At 53.5% G+C, this 15,605-nt stretch overlaps 2 protein-coding genes across 5 annotated transcripts in view; one reads left to right on the forward strand and one right to left on the reverse strand.

Annotated features, from left to right (window-relative positions):
- Window positions 1-655: 655 nt before the first annotated feature.
- On the forward strand, window positions 656-8,535 carry TOR3A (torsin family 3 member A). The gene is made up of 6 exons (XM_074597200.1): window positions 656-1,112; window positions 1,471-1,584; window positions 2,330-2,595; window positions 3,255-3,430; window positions 5,597-5,721; window positions 6,292-8,535. The coding sequence occupies exons 1-6, from the start codon at window positions 656-658 to the stop codon at window positions 6,540-6,542; spliced, it is 1,389 nt and encodes a 462-aa protein (XP_074453301.1). The 3' UTR covers window positions 6,543-8,535.
- Window positions 8,536-8,674: 139 nt separating this feature from the next.
- ABL2 (ABL proto-oncogene 2, non-receptor tyrosine kinase) overlaps window positions 8,675-15,605 on the reverse strand; it is a 49,682-nt gene continuing 42,751 nt past the window's right edge. For 2 of the 4 annotated variants that reach the window (XM_074597198.1, XM_074597199.1), the window contains exons 11-12: window positions 15,225-15,458; window positions 8,675-14,909 (exon numbers count right to left, since the gene is read on the reverse strand). In XM_074597198.1, the coding sequence (XP_074453299.1) occupies window positions 13,765-14,909; window positions 15,225-15,458 (1,379 nt within the window). In that variant the 3' untranslated portion in view covers window positions 8,675-13,764. Of the gene's footprint in view, window positions 15,459-15,605 lie in introns of all 4 variants that reach the window. The other 2 variants (XM_074597195.1, XM_074597197.1) reach the window with 1 other exon arrangement.

Genomic DNA, 15,605 nt, shown 5'->3' on the forward strand with positions numbered 1-15,605 from the left:
GTTGATGAGGAATGACACGCGTCCAGCGTCACACAGCAAGCCTGTCCCAGGGCCAGCAACAAAACCGTTTGTCCTAGAGCTTTGATCTGATCACTAAACTGAACTCACAGCACAGCAGGCAGCAAATGCAGCCCGGGCAGCACAGCGCAGCTCCCTGTGTTGCCGGTCTGACTCATCCACCGCCTCCTGCTCCCTTGTTTATGCCTGTTATTTTTGTGTCCCCTTGGAAATGACCCTGATGAACGACAACTGCCAACACCTCTTGCATTTGCGGCAGCAAATCTTCAGCTGGGCCGCTGGGCTACTTAAAAAGCAGATTATTTGCCTTCCCCGGGCATTCGTTGTTGCTGGTGCTGCGGCGTGGAGGCCGGAGGGAGGGCTGCAGTGGTGCAGCTGGGCGTGAGCAGGCTGGTAACGGTGTCGGGGAGCTTCCTTGGGGATCTCTCCGGCCTGGCTGGAAGAGGAGTTGCTCGCCTCCCCTCCCAGCGAGGGTTGGCAGGACCTGGGGGGAAGACCAGGCTCCGAGTTTTGTGCAGAACAGAGACCCGGAGGGGTGCCCAGTGCCTCCTTTTGGGAGCACGGTCGGGTTTTGCAGTGTGGCGCTGAGCCCAGCGCGGGGGAGGCCGTGGGACAGGGTCCGTGCGGGCGCCAGGCCATGGCTGGCGTGGCCGTGACACCACCCCACCGCTTTCCCCCGGCGACTCCAATTGCAGGCGGCCAGGAAGTGAGATCACGGCTCAGGCGGTTTAAGGGAGGCCGGGAGCCCGCGGACACCCAGCAGCGCCGGGGCAGGGTCTGCTCCCACCCCACCGGGGATCCCGCACCCACCGCCATGGGTCAGGGCAGGCTCCGTCTGGGGCTGGCCTGTTGCCTCCTGCTGCTGCTGCTGGGGGGCTCCGGGGGGCTGGGGAGCCAAGGGGTGGCGCGGGGGCCCTGGGAGGAGGAGCAGGGCTCTGTGGCGGAGGGGGGACCGTGGGGCAGGGCGAGGTACGAAGCCGTGAAGAAGCACTTGGGAGCTGTGAGTGCTCTCTCCAAGCAGTATTGGCAGTACCTGGCGTGCAAGGTGTGGCAGCAGGGCTTCGAGGAGGAGGAAGAGTCCAGTCCCAGGCCAGGTAAGCACCTTCCTCCTTCCTTTCCCTCTCCCACGACAGGTTCTAAACGCCTCGCTTCCCCCAGCTCCTGTGGATGCTCTCCTTCCCTTCCCAAGGGTCTCTGCCCTGGATGTCTCCCTCCTCAACTCGGCATGCCCCAGGTTGCCACAAACATGTCTCTCCGTGCCTGCCTGAGCCAGCTGCTGCGCGTTATGTGCTCGTTCCACCACCCCACAGCCCGGGCTGCCTGGGGGGGCAGTGCCTGATCCCTGCACCCGGGAGGAGGGCTGCCGTTAACTGGGCTCACCTGAGCGTCCTCACAAAATACAAAACAAGATGCTTTCTGGCGTGTTTCTGTTCAGACCACTGCCTTTTCCAGGCTGGAGCTTGCCCCTGGTGGGCCAGGATTACCTGGAGATCCTCTCTGCCTGGTACTGCAGCTTCGGCAAGTGCTGCAAGACAGGAGACTGCAGGGTAGTCAACAATATCACAGGTAGGTGCTGTGCTGTACCAGGGAGACCCCAAGCAGTGCTTGTCTCTGCTGCCTCTCCCTGTTGGCTCTTGTGTTGTTTGTTCGTGGGGTTTTTTTCTTTTAAAGTATACCTTAAGAAACAATGTAAGTAACGGGCATTTCTGAGCAGGGTGCTGAGCTGGTGGGAAGGTGAGGGGCTGAGCTAAGTCCTGTTTCTCATTACTAGTTTGTAGTTCTGAGACTGCAAGAGAGTTTGCTCTTTGCTGTACAGTGTATCTGCTCCAGTTTGCCACGAGCCCTGTCTCCATCCAGTAGCTCCCACAGGGAGTCCAAACTGGCCCATTATCCAGCCCCGCATCCGGAGGGTATGCTAAGAGCTGCACGTAAGCCCCGTGCAGGTGTCATTGTTTTTTGCTGTCCCTGAGACTTCTGGTGTCCATACCCTCTGCTGGGAGCTTGCAAGGGCCTGTTGGCGTCAGTGCTCTCTGCAGACATCGAACACCTCCTTCCGTTCCCAAAGGAAAAAAGGAGTCAGTGGAAGATCTGTGTCTTTTTGCAGTCAGTGGCTGATGCAGGCAGGATACGGGCATCCTGCCTCATTATCCCTGTGGCTTTAATGCCGCTTCAGGCTCCTCTCAGACAGGCGGCCTCACCAGCAGGGCTGGGCGAGCTTAGTGCCTGACACATCATCTCCTCTTATTCCCACCTGCAGTAGCAGCAGCTGGGCTTGCAAGTGAAACCTGAGCTCTTGCTTTCTGTCCTGCAGGCCTAGAAGCAGACCTCCAGGGGCAGCTCCACGGGCAGCATTTGGCCAAAGAAGTGGTTGTCCAGGCGGTGCGAGGGTTCCTGCAGAGCCCACGGCCAGAGAAGCCTCTGGTCCTCTCCTTCCACGGCTGGTCCGGCACAGGCAAGAACTTTGTGGCTCGGATGGTGGCCAGTCACCTTTACCGGGATGGGATGAAGAGTGAGTGTGTCAGGCTGTTCATCTCGCTTTTCCACTTCCCCCATCACAAGTACGTGGACTCATACAAGGTGAGGGCCAACAGCGTGGCGTTGCTGTGGGGATGGCCCAGTGTACTGGGTCTGGCTGGGGTGGGGCTCATTTTCTCCACAGCAGCCCATGCGGTGCTGTGTTTTGGATTTGAGAGTAACACGGTGTGGATAACACGCTGGTGTTTGGCTTCTGCTGAGCAGTGCCGGCACAGCCTCAAGGCTTTCTCCTTCTCCCACTCTGCCCTCGCAGTCAGTAGTACGGGGGTGTGCAAGAAGTTGGGGGACACACACACTGGAGAGCTGACCCTAACTGACCAAAGGGATATTCCGTGCCATTTAATGTCATGCTCAGCAATAACAACTGAGGGGAGAGGGGCTTGGGGTAGGGAGCTACTGCTCAGAGACTGGCTGGGCATCAGTGGCAGGCGTGAGTGATTGCCTTTGCATCACTTGCTTTCGTTTCTTTCTTCTTCCCTTTCCCTTTTATTATTAAACTATCTTTATCTTGATCCACGCTTTTACTTGCTTTTGCTGTTCCTAGCCCTGTCCTGCTAGGTGGGAGGGAATGAGCGATAGGCTGTGTGGTGCTTAGCTGCCAGACAGGGTTAACCCACGGCGTCCAGGCTCAGCCCCTGCACGATGGTCTGGTGGCAGTGGCTGCTGCTGGGCTCTTCACGCTCCTCCCTGCTGCTCTGCAGGCTCAGCTGAAGAAGCAGATAAGCGAGACTCTGCAGCTCTGCAAGCAGTCCTTGTTCATCTTCGACGAGGCAGAGAAACTTCATTTCAGCCTCCTGGATGCCATCAAGCCTTTCATGGCCCACTACGACAACGAGGGCCAGGTGGATTCCCGGAGATCCATCTTCCTCTTCCTCAGGTGATTTCTGGGTCCCCAAAGGGATGGGGAGGAACAAAGTGATGGAATTTATCCCCTGAGGTGTGCTTTGTGGGGGGCTCAGGCTGCAGAGGAGGGGAAAGAGCTGTCTAGCTCCTCCAAGAGGCGGTTGCCTCCATCATCGGTTTTGCTTATTGGTGCTGGGCATCCTGCTCGGGCACAGGGCATTTGCAGGAGGAGCTGAGGTCCAGCTTAGTTGGGACACCTGACCCAGTGTCTAGGCTTTGAGACAAGGAACCAGTGAGAGTCAGAGCTAGCGTGGTGTCACCCTGCACCCTGGACAGCTGAGCAGGGAGATCCCATACTCCAGGGAGCAAAGCTGGGGCTGCAGGTCTTGGGTGGGAAGTTCTTGCACAACAGGGCACTGTTAGCTGGGAACAGGAGGCGGGGAGTTCCTGCTGCCTGGCTGAGGTGCCATCCATCTGCTGTGCTGTGAGGGCTGATCCCGGCACCAGTTCACCCTCTGCTTTAGCGACAGTTCCTTTCTCATCCAGAGGCAGAACGGGTTTTGGCATGTGTGCACCCCAGTGCTGTCCCTCACCCAGGCCTAGGTGTGATGTATGTAGGGGGAGAAGTGGGACATCTCAAAACTGAGAGGTGAGGTAGGCACGTGACTGAAGTAGCCAGTGAGAAATGCCAAAGGGAGGCAAGCATCATGGGGCCCCTTCAATTTCGGATTTGCAGCCTTCAGCTTGGCTCTGGCAAGAGGTATTCCCCCGGGCCGGAGGTGGGCAGAGCATTTGTTCTCCGTCTCCCACCATCCAGGTGAGTGTTCTAACCTCCGAGCTTGGTGGTTCCCCAGGGAAGTTTCTCTGCCCATGGAGGACCTGTATCTGCGCCGGTGCTTGTGGAGCTGGCCACGTTTCACTCCTACTTGCGTGGGCCTCCAGCAGGAGCCATGGTGGAGGGGCAGATTCTCCCTTGTCGCTCGGGGCAGGGTGGATGTGCTGCCGGCTGCACTGAGCTGACCTCGTGTCCTACCTGGCAAGCCATGCAGGTGTGGGGGGGTGATGTCAGCCCCTTGGTGCCACCGAGCAGAGCAGAGCAGGGTGCCTTGATCCACAGCAACATGTAATCCTGGGGGGGTTTCATCATACTGGTGGCAGCGTGACACAGACCTGTTACAGGAGGGCTGGCTCTACCCCAAGGCTCCTTTGGACGCTGGGCTGCTCCTACAGCTTTGGCCAGGTCCGAGTGATGGGCATGGGGTGGGACTGGTTGCCCATCCTCAGTCAAAAGGGGCTGTTTCTCCCATGGTCTGGGTGGCAGCAAGATCAGTACCAGCTCTTTCACCCCCACAAGGCAGTGGGGGGAAAAATATCGGCGGCTTTTTAATTTTGCCTCCTCTCCATTTGAGGAATGGGGCCGGAGCCTCTGACACGTGAGGGAAGATGGGTGCAAGGTCTGTGTCTCTCAGGTCTCTCTGACTCCAACCTACACAAGCCCTGCAGCCAGCTGGTTCTCAGAATTGCCAGCTCACAGGTGGTGGGGCACTCATGGGTGGGGGCTGTTGTCTGAGGCTGTTTTAAACCCCTCACCAGCATGTGGGGGGCTGCCTGGTCTTGAACTGCTTTCTGAGGTGAGGGGCTGCCCGGAGCCCTGATGACTGTCAGGACCCTTGTCCCCCACCACGGAGCTGCCCCACAGTGGGTGTCCAGAGGAGCCCTCGCATGGGAATGGCACCACTTTGTCCCTCAGGCAGCGGTGGCTTTGCTGAGTCCTGGGCTGCCACTAGAATCCCTGCCCTCGACCTTTACTTCTAGTGGGACTCCTGCCGTGGGCTCTACCCTCCAACTTGGACTTTCAGGGGCGGCTTGTTGAGCATTTGGTGTTGAGCCAAGTGTCACCTGAAAGGTTGGTGGTTTCCAAGGCCAGGACAGGGGACTGACGGAGGTGGAGGATTCTCCTGGCTCCTGGTCCCACCCAGGGTCTGGGCTGGCAAGATGGAAGATAGCTGTACAGACGCCTATAGAAAGGGGCTCTTTGGGAAGACGACATCAGCATCTGTGAAAGTTTCAGATGCCGATGCGACATGGTAAATCCTTTGTGGCTAACGATTGGCAAGGCCTGTCCGTAGGGGAGGCTGCTGGCCACTCTCAGCGGTTTGTCTCTTGGGGCACAGTTGAGTGACTTCCCTTCTCTCTGCAGCAATCTCGGCGGAAACACCATCAATGAGGTAGCCTTGGACTTCTGGCGAGCTGGCCGGGCACGGGAGGAGATCTCCATGGAGTTCCTGGAGCAGCGGCTGCGGCTGGAGCTGCAGGAGTCTGCAGGTAAGAGCCAGGCTTGCTTGCGGGCTGGTGTGGGCGGGCTGCCTGCAAACCTGCCCCTCTGCGCCGGCTCAGGGCCTCGCTTACGCAGTTCCATCCACCTTGTGCCGCACAAGCGCACGTGCTGCGGAACAGCCCGTTATTCCAACCCCTCCCCTGGGGTTATTTGCAGCTCGAGCCCCTTCCTTCATCTACGTTAGCCCAGCTGGAGGAGCACAGCGCTGCTGCAGCGGCCGGGCACACCGGGAGGGAGCCGTGAGTCCTCCTTGTCCCCTTCAGCCCTGAAAAACAGCCAGGTTGCAAGAGGCAGACCAACACCACAGGGCTCACGCCATCAAGACTCCTCTTGGGGATTCAGGCTTCTCTTGGCCTGAGGTGGGCAAGCCGAGGGGATGTTCTGCGTCCAGACTAAGTGCTGGCCAGCTCTTTACAAGTAGAAAGGTGTCTCTCCCACCACATGTGGCTGCATGAGCCAAGACAGCCTCTCCCCGCCCCGAGACAAGCCTTGCCTCACAGAGGGATGCCAGCTCTTAAATGAAGCTCCTGAAGTTTTTGCCTTGCCTTTTGCTACAGAGAACGGTTATGCCCGCAGCCACCTCCTCGAAGAGAACCTCATTGATTTCTTCGTGCCATTCCTGCCTCTAGAGTACCACCACGTGAAGCTCTGTGCGCGGGATGCTTTCCTGGCCCGTGGACTTCCTTACACTGAGGCAGCCCTCGACGAGGTGGCCAGGATGATGGTGTTTGTCCCCAAAGAGGAGAAGCTTTACTCTGCACAGGGATGTAAATCTGTATCCCAGCGCATCAATTACTTCCTTCCTTGAACACCATGTGGGAGGACTACCCCAGTGGTGAAGGTGGTTCTGCACACCAGGACCTGCTTTCCTTGCGTAAGGTCGGGCAAGCAGATTGCACTAGCACAGGGGCAGAGACTTAACCCCTTGTTACTGCGAGGGCTGTTGGCAGGGAAGGAGGTGCACCCTGCCCAGCCTTACTCGTGGGACATGGGGACAGCCTGCGCTTGGCTGCGTTTGGAGTCTGTCCGGTGTTTTAAAGTCCCTTCTTTTAGCAGGCAGTAACCTGAAGTGGTGATTTGGTTGTGCTGACAGATGCTTTGTCTCATGTGAGCGGGGATGTCCAAGTCCGTGGTTTGTTACCGTGTAACAAAGGCCTTGGACAGATGGGTCCTGTTGAGACAGCCCTGGCAGAAGCCACATCCTCATCCCAGTCCCTGCTTTCCTCTGTCCCTTTACAAGATTGCACAGAACTGTTTTGCTGGAGTTGAGGGTTTTTTCTCTATTGCTTTCCCGCATTCACGCGGAGTCTGCCTCTCACCTGCAAGGATCGTGGTTTGTGCAGGGAGGCCCTTGCGTAGGCAAAACGACTGAATAATCTCCTCTGGAGATATCAAATCCATAACCTCTCGCTTTGGAGTGTCCCTCTCTCGTCAGAGTCTTTCGTTGTATGGAAGCAGCTGCGGGGATGAAGTGAACTTCTGCTGAAATTTTCCGAAGCAGTTTGGTGAAGAGTCTGTTTGTTTCCCCACAAAACAAAAAAGAGGAGACTAATTCTCCTTTCGAGGGCAGTTGAGGAGGATGTCGGCTGAGGAACAGGCTGCAATTGCAGTCAGGTTTTCAGGGATGCAGTAAGCTTGGGATTTTTTTTCCTCGGGGTTTTGTTTGTTTTTTTTTTCAGTATGTTGCATGCTATGGTTTTTCTGTCTGGTATCAGCATTACTACACCAAGGTGCTGTTTGCTGTCTGGGTACTTGCCAGGTGATAAGTACGTTACGGCAGGACCAAAAAAATTTCAACAGCGTTACGGGAATCGCTTTGTGACCTCTAGGTCAAAACTCCCTTCCAACACCGCTGGGCTGGGGTGATGAGGTGACACGGCACATGCCAAGGACAGGGCTCAGCTCCCATGGGACACCCCATGCGTGGGACCTTTGATCTATTTGGAGCTTTGAACCTCTCTGGGGCGCCAGTGCTGAGCAGCACGACCTCTGGGAAAAGATTGACCAGACGCGCTTACTACGCCAGCAGACTTTGAGTTTGTGGTTCCCTGTGGGCGCGCTGGCACTGTTATCTAACGAGGCTTCAGAGTCCAAGGCAGGAGGATGAGCCGGCCGCTTCCTCGCTGCTCAACTGATGCAACGTTAGTTTAAACTTACCTGGTGTCTCTAGACTGGACCTTAGGGCCTGTGCCAGCGTGCGCGGTTATCAGCAGGCAGCTCTTAGGCTTGGTTTCTCTCTTTCTTAATCACAAGTGTCAAGCCTGAAGCTTCAGCCTGGGAAAGCGCAGAGGGAGGGTGGGTGCGCCCAGGGAAGGGAAGACGCGGCCCCATGGAAGGACACAATTTGGGTTGGTTTTTATCGCTGGGGCAGAAAGTTTAGAAAGTTGTTAGTTAGTTGAAAGTTAGTTGCTTCGAAGGTTGTATAAGCCAGGATCACCTATGATTTTTTTTTTTTTTTTTAAAATAGAAAAGAATCTTCAGCTTGTCCGGGTTAGACTGATGCTGTCTGGAGTGGAAGGGAGTCGCTTGGTCAGCCGTTTTGCTTAGGGGCTGGTATGAAGCGGGCACGTGAAGCAGTTCTTACTCTGTTCCTGATGAAGGAGGTGGCGGTGGTGCTAACGAGGGCGACTGTTAAACTAATGACGCTCTGCCCGGTCACACCCATGTATGTCATGTCGGAGAATTAAGCGAGCATTTGATTATGCAACCCCAACAGCAAGCACCGCCCTCCTCTCGCCACTCCAACAGCAACGTTAAGATTGATTTTTCGAGGCATAAATAAAAATACTACTTTTCCTTGCAATCTGTCAGAATTAAATGGTTTTCCTTTTTAACAGGTTTGTAATCATCTTCTCTTTTCTACCCAGAATAACAAACTTCAGGTTAGTACCCAGCAGCTTCAAATATTCCTTGAGGAAAAAAAAGCAGCATACGCTGAAGTGTTTTTTTGCCAATAAAATATTGCAACCTTTATTTAAAACAAAATGCAAATTGGCAAAACTTTGTGGAACGACAGGCAAAGAGGCCCTTCAAAGGGCCTTATTTACATCAAGTTTAACACTGTTTGCAGTTCACAGTCAGACGATAGTGAGAGAATTAAATTAGAAAAACAACCAAAATATATTACAATAACAATTAAAAATAAAAACAGTTGACAACACTGGTAGAGTGATTGGTGATTAACGTGTTCCATTTTAATCCATTCCTGCCCTCAACGAGTTCACTATTGATACAGAAACAGCGTGCCGAGCCCCTCGGGCTTTACCTCCCGTGCACAACAGACACATTTGGAAGAATTACTTCCTTTGGTACAGACATTTCTTATTGTGTAGGTATGATAAAGAAGCCAGGTGTCCCATAACCTCTTCTTTCCTACCACCAGGGAATAGGCTGAAGGTTTCGTTCTACGCTACAGGCAACTGGAGTGTAGCCCCGGCACCCACCCGCGCTACATGGTGCCACTCGCACAGAAGTGGGAGGTTTCTGAGCATGCTTTCGTCGCCACCCCTTGGTTTTCCTGCCAGCTGCTGATCAGCACAGGGCTGGGCTGAGTGTTTTAAAAGAGAAGACAGCAGCCTGATACATTTGCAAAAAAAAAAAAAAAAAAAAGATCCTCTGGATTCATTAGTGCTTGTCACAGCTGCCGATGCCCAAGAGCGCCGACAAGCAAAATGAGGAGCGCCCGAGCTGCTGGGGCAGCCTGCCTTAGGGAAGGGTCTGGATTTCTTTACAGCTGCCCAGCGTAACCCGTCCTGCCCACTCACGCACCCACCGCCTTTTAGGGAGGTTTGGGTATAGCTATTGCCCCACGCTGTGGGGTTTAGTTCCTGCTGCCTGCAAAGCAGCGTGTCCTAAAACTCTTGCATAAGCACACCTGACGGGATGTCAACACGCGCGTGTTGGACTGGGTCTCGCTGGCCAGCGGTGGTCAGGAGAAATGGCCTGTGTGAGGGGAAGGGGAACAGAGAGCTCCCCCCTGCTGGCCATCAGCAACGCTGCTCCCTTCAAAGCTTTTCCCAGTGCCTAAATTTGATGCAGTCCCAAGACCCAGACTCTTAATTCAGCTTCACCCCTTGCAACACTAATGAAGAATAGGATTAAATTGAAGTGCCGGCCGTCAGACAGCGGAGTGCACCGCTTCTGGGGTTAAAAAGGGTGTGCAGTGCAGGAAGAAAAGAGAATTGCACCTGTGAGTCAGCTAATTCCCCACAGTAGCTAGGAAGAGAAAGTGCCCCACATCAACTCACTCGTGTGAGCGCATGCCTTGTACTTGGCATTGCCAGGCCCTATGTGATGCCATGCCCCTGTTGCAAAGACTACTTTAAGTTCTAGCCCATACTAGTGCAAGCGAGGGAGCCAGGCTGCAATCGCAGCCTTACCCCACAAGGCCTTCTGACAGTGGCGAGGGAAGGAAACACAGTACGAGTTCACGATGCCTTGTCCCCTACCCTGAGCAGTGGAGTAAGAGGCGCTCGTCGTTGGGACAAGTACTGGGGGCTTCACCATCCTTACGTTACTTTGAACATACTGTGCAAGGCTGAAAGCAGAGAAGCCGCTACAGTAGAGACCTTTAAGGCTAAACAGAAAGCCAAATCTAACAAAAGGCAGAAGGACTGGTAACAATTTTAGGCGAGCAGCTGTGGCAGGAGGAACAACTGAATGGTGATTTACAGCAGAACCAGCTTTCCCAGATATCACTATTTCGCTATCCTGCCAGAGGGCAGGGGAGAATTCCAGTTTGGGAACAAAACACTGTTTGGCATCAGAAGCAGCAGTGATTCTGCAGCTCCCTATCTGGGGGGGGAAAATAAGTGTCAAGTCAGCACTACCTCTGCCACCATCTGCCTACCCTATGTGAGTAAAGCAACAGGTAAGAAAACACTCTCCATAGGAGTGATGACAGGCAAATCCCCTAATTCCACTGTTCTGTGTTTTCCCTCCACTGGAGGGATCAGAACTGAATGGGCTTCTGTGTTGCCCACCAGGGGTTGTGGAGTCTCCATCCTTGGAGTAGTCTGGATGTGGGCCTGGGCAGCCTGCTCTAGAGGGCTCTGCTTGAGCAGAGGGGTTGGACGGGGTGACCTCCAGAGGGCCCTTCCAACCTCAGCTATTCTGTGACTCTGTAAAAGCAGATGGCTGCTTCAGTTGTGTGCCCACTGCCCACCACCTCTGCCGTGGGGGAGGAGAAACCAGGCGGCATCTGAAAGGAAGTGGGGATGATGAGTGGAGGGGAACCAGTCCTTCATTGGGGCACAGTTAGTTTCTTCAGCAAGGGCTCTAAGAGGGGAGCTGCAGTACTTAGAAAGTCCAGGACTTCTTTGCTATTTTATCACTTTTGCTGGAGCTTTTTCTGGAAGGCTGGCATTCAGGAAAAAAAAAGGTCTTCGTTCAAAATACTCATCAGAACTGGACTAACAGCCTTAACATTTTCTGCTTAAAATACCTTTCCCCTGAGAATCACTTCAGTTTCAGTCCATTTGTCCTGGGCTGGGGCAGTAGTACAATGATGAAACCATGCGATTGTCTGCCAGGGTAAACAAGACCTGCCCTTCTGCCCTGAAGAAAGCTCCTCCATAACTTTTCAATCCTTTTGATTGTTTGAAAGGCCACGTGAAGCAATACCACAAGCCGTCTTCCCTTTACAGGTCACCTTTCCCAAGGCAGTTAGTTTGGTGTGCGGCGATGCACACCTTCAGTAAAGATGCCTGAAAGAGATAAGGTAAACCACAAAAGCCCTCGGTAAAGTCTACTGTAAAGTCTACGAGATAAGGGTTTGGTACTCTGCCTTACGGCTGGGCAGAGCGTTGGTGTGCAAGAGCCCCGGCACAGCCTCTCCCACCCCGCTGACCTGGACGAGCTGAAGATCCTACTGCAGAACCAGACAGCAGGCTTCGGTGGGTACTGCTACATCAGGACAAGTAACCCACACTGGACTTTCGTTTGTCTCCACTTAGGTACCAGTACACTAGAGTAAAACTGACTTGTAAGAGTAATTAATTCACTTTAATGCCTGTCAGTTGGGGTGGGGTGCTTTTGTTTGTTTGTTTGTTTTTTCCACCATTTCACTTATTTGGACAGTGAAGTTCAACATGGTCCATTTTACCTCGCAAACTGCTCCACTGGTGTGCATTCATGCATCCTGACACAACCTCGCTTACCACAGACCAGTAATAAAATGAGGATTCTCACACTTTCTCAAGATTTTTCAGGCTCTTGTCTCGCTATGTTCCATGAAAGAAAAACAGGGACATGCGCTGAGACAGCCCAGCCTACTTCCAAGCACCAACAGGGCAATGGTTCTAGACGGAAATGGAAGTGCCCATCTTCTAAATTCACACCTGTGCCCCAGCTCAACGCTAAATGCTCAAACTAAAAGCAGCACAGTCACACTTTAACAACAAGTTAAAAAAGTGTTTTAGCCAAAAATAAAAGATTTAAGGTGCAAAGCAAGCCAGACCCTCTATCATCACCAACAGTGTGAAGTGAGCAGCAGCATGCAGGGTGACGTGTATTTGGAGCCAGGTATCAGGCCTCTTTTCTTCTTCTCGCAAACCAACAGTTAGTTGAGGTCTTCCTACTTGCCAGTACATTTACATCTCAGGGAGTTGTGCGTATCCGCAGAAGACCAGCTTTTTGAGGCCACAACAGTCTACAAACAGCACTAGGACCAAGGAAGACAACTTCAACCACACGACTGCTTTCATTCTGGGATTGTCAGTAGGCATCAGAGACTATAACCCAGTGGGAGCTCTCCGAAGCAGAGCCATTAACACTTGTTGTCACATCTTGGGCAGAGAAGTGCACAGTCCCTATGCCACAGCATGAGATTCTGGTCTAGCCTTTAAAATATAGAAATGAATAGAAAAAAGATGGCTGTGATTCCCCTGTGTGCTGATGCACCTAAGTCATCTTCACCTGCAGGGGAGCTGAAAGCCTACGAGACCGGTAAGCACTAGAACAAATCCCAGGCAGCCATCAGTGTGACGTGTTAACGTTACGCCAAGAGTAGGGACTGGTCCAGGGAACCCTGCAGCAGCGAGGGGCACGTGGCGGAGGTTCTGCCTTGCCTACCGTGGGTCCTTCAAGGTGATGAAACTGAACTGGGGAGTCAACCTGGTAACAAGTTAAAAACAGTCTAGAGCTTAAAAAAAAAAACCACCCAAACCCACCCACCCCAATAACAACACTGGCAAGTTGTGAAAGAGCCCCAAACTACTCACAAAAGACCATCAAGCAGCACCCGTGCTAGACCACTAGAAATAGGTATCAGCTGAGCGAAGGCTGTGTGGTGGGGAAGGGGGTTTCCAGTGGTAAGTCTGCCCAGCATCCCTGACGCTTCCGATACAACAAAGATGAGAACGTGTGGTAGATGAGGTGGACAGGAGGGAAAAGGGATAGTTTCATATATTAACTAATTTTGCAGTTCTCATTACAGCAGCAACAGCGCTGTGGAAGTAAGCCATCTGGGCTAGTGCATCCACCTCCAGCAGCTCTGAATACTGTCAGTGCATTAGACCTTTCCCCCAACCGCACGCGACTTCCCCCTTCAGAGCTCCTCCAGCTCAGGCTGCTCGGCCATTGGTGCCAACGGAGCGCCAAGGCCTTTCCTCTGCCTTGTCAGGAGGCCAAAGCATGCGTTAGTGCAGACAGGGGAGGATCTGTACAGCCGAGTGGCCTGCAGCCACTCCAGTACTCCAGCTATCACACATCAAACCATCCTTCCCAGAGCAAGAACCTGTCATCGATTCTCCTGCCTCTCCAAGGGAGGAGCAAGGAACATCCCTGCCCTTGCCATACCAAGCAGATCCGACTGACTAGGTAAGGACAAATACTTGACGTTCTGCCCCTTACAGCTTTAATCTACCCTCTCCATCCCCATTTTTTGAGATGAACCTGTAAACGTGAGGAGAACTCAGTGATCTGAGGTACTTCACATACTCAAGTATCAGTCTTTCCTTTTGAAAGCATCAGTACAGAAAAAAAGTCCCCCCCCTCCCCATGTGTATTTCTCTTACCCAGATTGACAGTAGCTACCTTTGCACCACATCGCTGATTTCTTGGACACATGACAATAAGTTATTAAGGACGGGGTTTGCCCCAGGGACGCTAGCAGCTGCTGAGGACACCTGCAGTTCCTGCAGGCTGAGTTCCAGTTTGCTCACGGCTTCCCGGAAGGCAAATTTGTTGCGTGTATGCGGGATGCAGTCCACGTAGCCTGAGCAGTAATCCAACAGCTGGTGCCCTGTGTCCACCAGCTGGCTGTTTGGTGTTGGCTCGGCGATGGCACTTGAGAGAAGATCTGCGCACTCCAGCAGTGCTTCCTTGCTGATTTTGTCTGCGGAGATTTTCTCAGCTGCCTGTTTGGTCTTTCTTAGCGCTACTTTTGCGCCAGCCGTGCCGTTGGCCATTTTCACTGGGGAGGTGGAAGACGATGACAGAGGCACTTGAGGTGGAGGCATCACCGGCCTCCCAGATTTTCCACCAACAGGTGCTGCTGCTGCTGCCTTCTTACTCCCTTCACTTGATTCCAGTCCGTGCTGCGCTCCTGCCACGTTGCTCAGCTCTTCTGCTGCATCTGAGCAGGCAGCTGGCTGTTGTAGGAGCCTCATCACTGGTGGTGGAGGTGGAGCACACTTTGGTTTTACCCGTCTGGGCCGGTCCCTGTCGCCAGAAGAAGTGACCTGATGCTCAGATAAGAGCTTAAATTTATTACCCTGAGAGTCTGTGCCAATGAGCTGCACGTCTGCTGGAGTGTGTTTTAGAGTGGGTGAGATTAGGACTGGCACTTTGTGGTTATGAGTGGTTGGAAGTATTGCTGCAGCCTTTACTGGAGATGACCACCCCGGTCTCTCACCATCCTCAAGGGCCGCTTGCCGCGGGCCACTGTTTTTTTCTTTGCCCTTAGGAGCCGCTGCTAGCCCTGGACCCTCCTTTTCTTCTGATCCAGAGGCGGTTCGGAAAGGGAGCGCTGTGGCACCCCTTGGCAAGAGTTTTGCTTTTGGTCTCTCTCTGGTCAAAGCGGGGCCTTCTTCAAACCTTTTGGGAAGCAGGTCATTGGCCCTCCCTGTGCTCTCATCGGGCTGAGAGGAGGTGGACACTGTCCGTTCCAGCTGGATTTTTGACCTCTGGGAATTTCTGGGAAGGGTCATTGCCATCCTATCCTGCTCTGGAAGCCCTGAGGACATGGAAGATGTAGAGTTTGACCTTGGAAAAGGCTTTGAAGCTTCTTCATTGCCAGTGGGTTTTCCTGCTCGTAAACCCAGTGTCTTTTTAATCAAGCGTGGTGTAAAGAAACCAGTGATGCCCGACCACCCACCACCGGTGCTTACGCCCCCACCACTGCTGGTACCAGTGCCATCATCATTGTAGAAGGTCCTCTGCACAAAGCCCCCGCCATAGCACTTCGGTGGCGCCAGGCTTGCGTCCTGCTGCGTGGGAGCAAAAGAGAACCCATCCACATGCTGCAAGGAAGCAACAGATGAAAAGTTACCCGTCAGCTCGTATTTCTTATGGGGCTGATTCTCCATCTCCCGGAAGGAACTGCTGCGCTTGGGAGGCGTGGGAGCATTCCTCTTCTTCATAAAGGAGCTGAAGAAGCCACCTTTTCTGTCCCTGGTGAAAGTGGTCTCTTTGGCATCCTCCAACAGGCTGCTGGGTGACTTGTCCCTCTGCTTGCGAGGCAGTGCAGGAGACCCACTTGTTGGCTGTGTGCTTCTGATAAAACCTAGACAGAAGAAACACGTGTGAATCTGCAAAATCGATTTCCATTTCCACCTCCCTATCCCGCAGTAGGCTTTATGAGCCTGGCGTACTTAGCTGCCCAGGTTCTGCAGAGAGGGATTGAGAGAGGAAGTTAGTACTTTTATTTTTG

Source organism: Larus michahellis, chromosome 8, assembly GCF_964199755.1.
Source record: "Larus michahellis chromosome 8, bLarMic1.1, whole genome shotgun sequence".
Lineage (NCBI taxonomy): Eukaryota > Metazoa > Chordata > Aves > Charadriiformes > Laridae > Larus > Larus michahellis.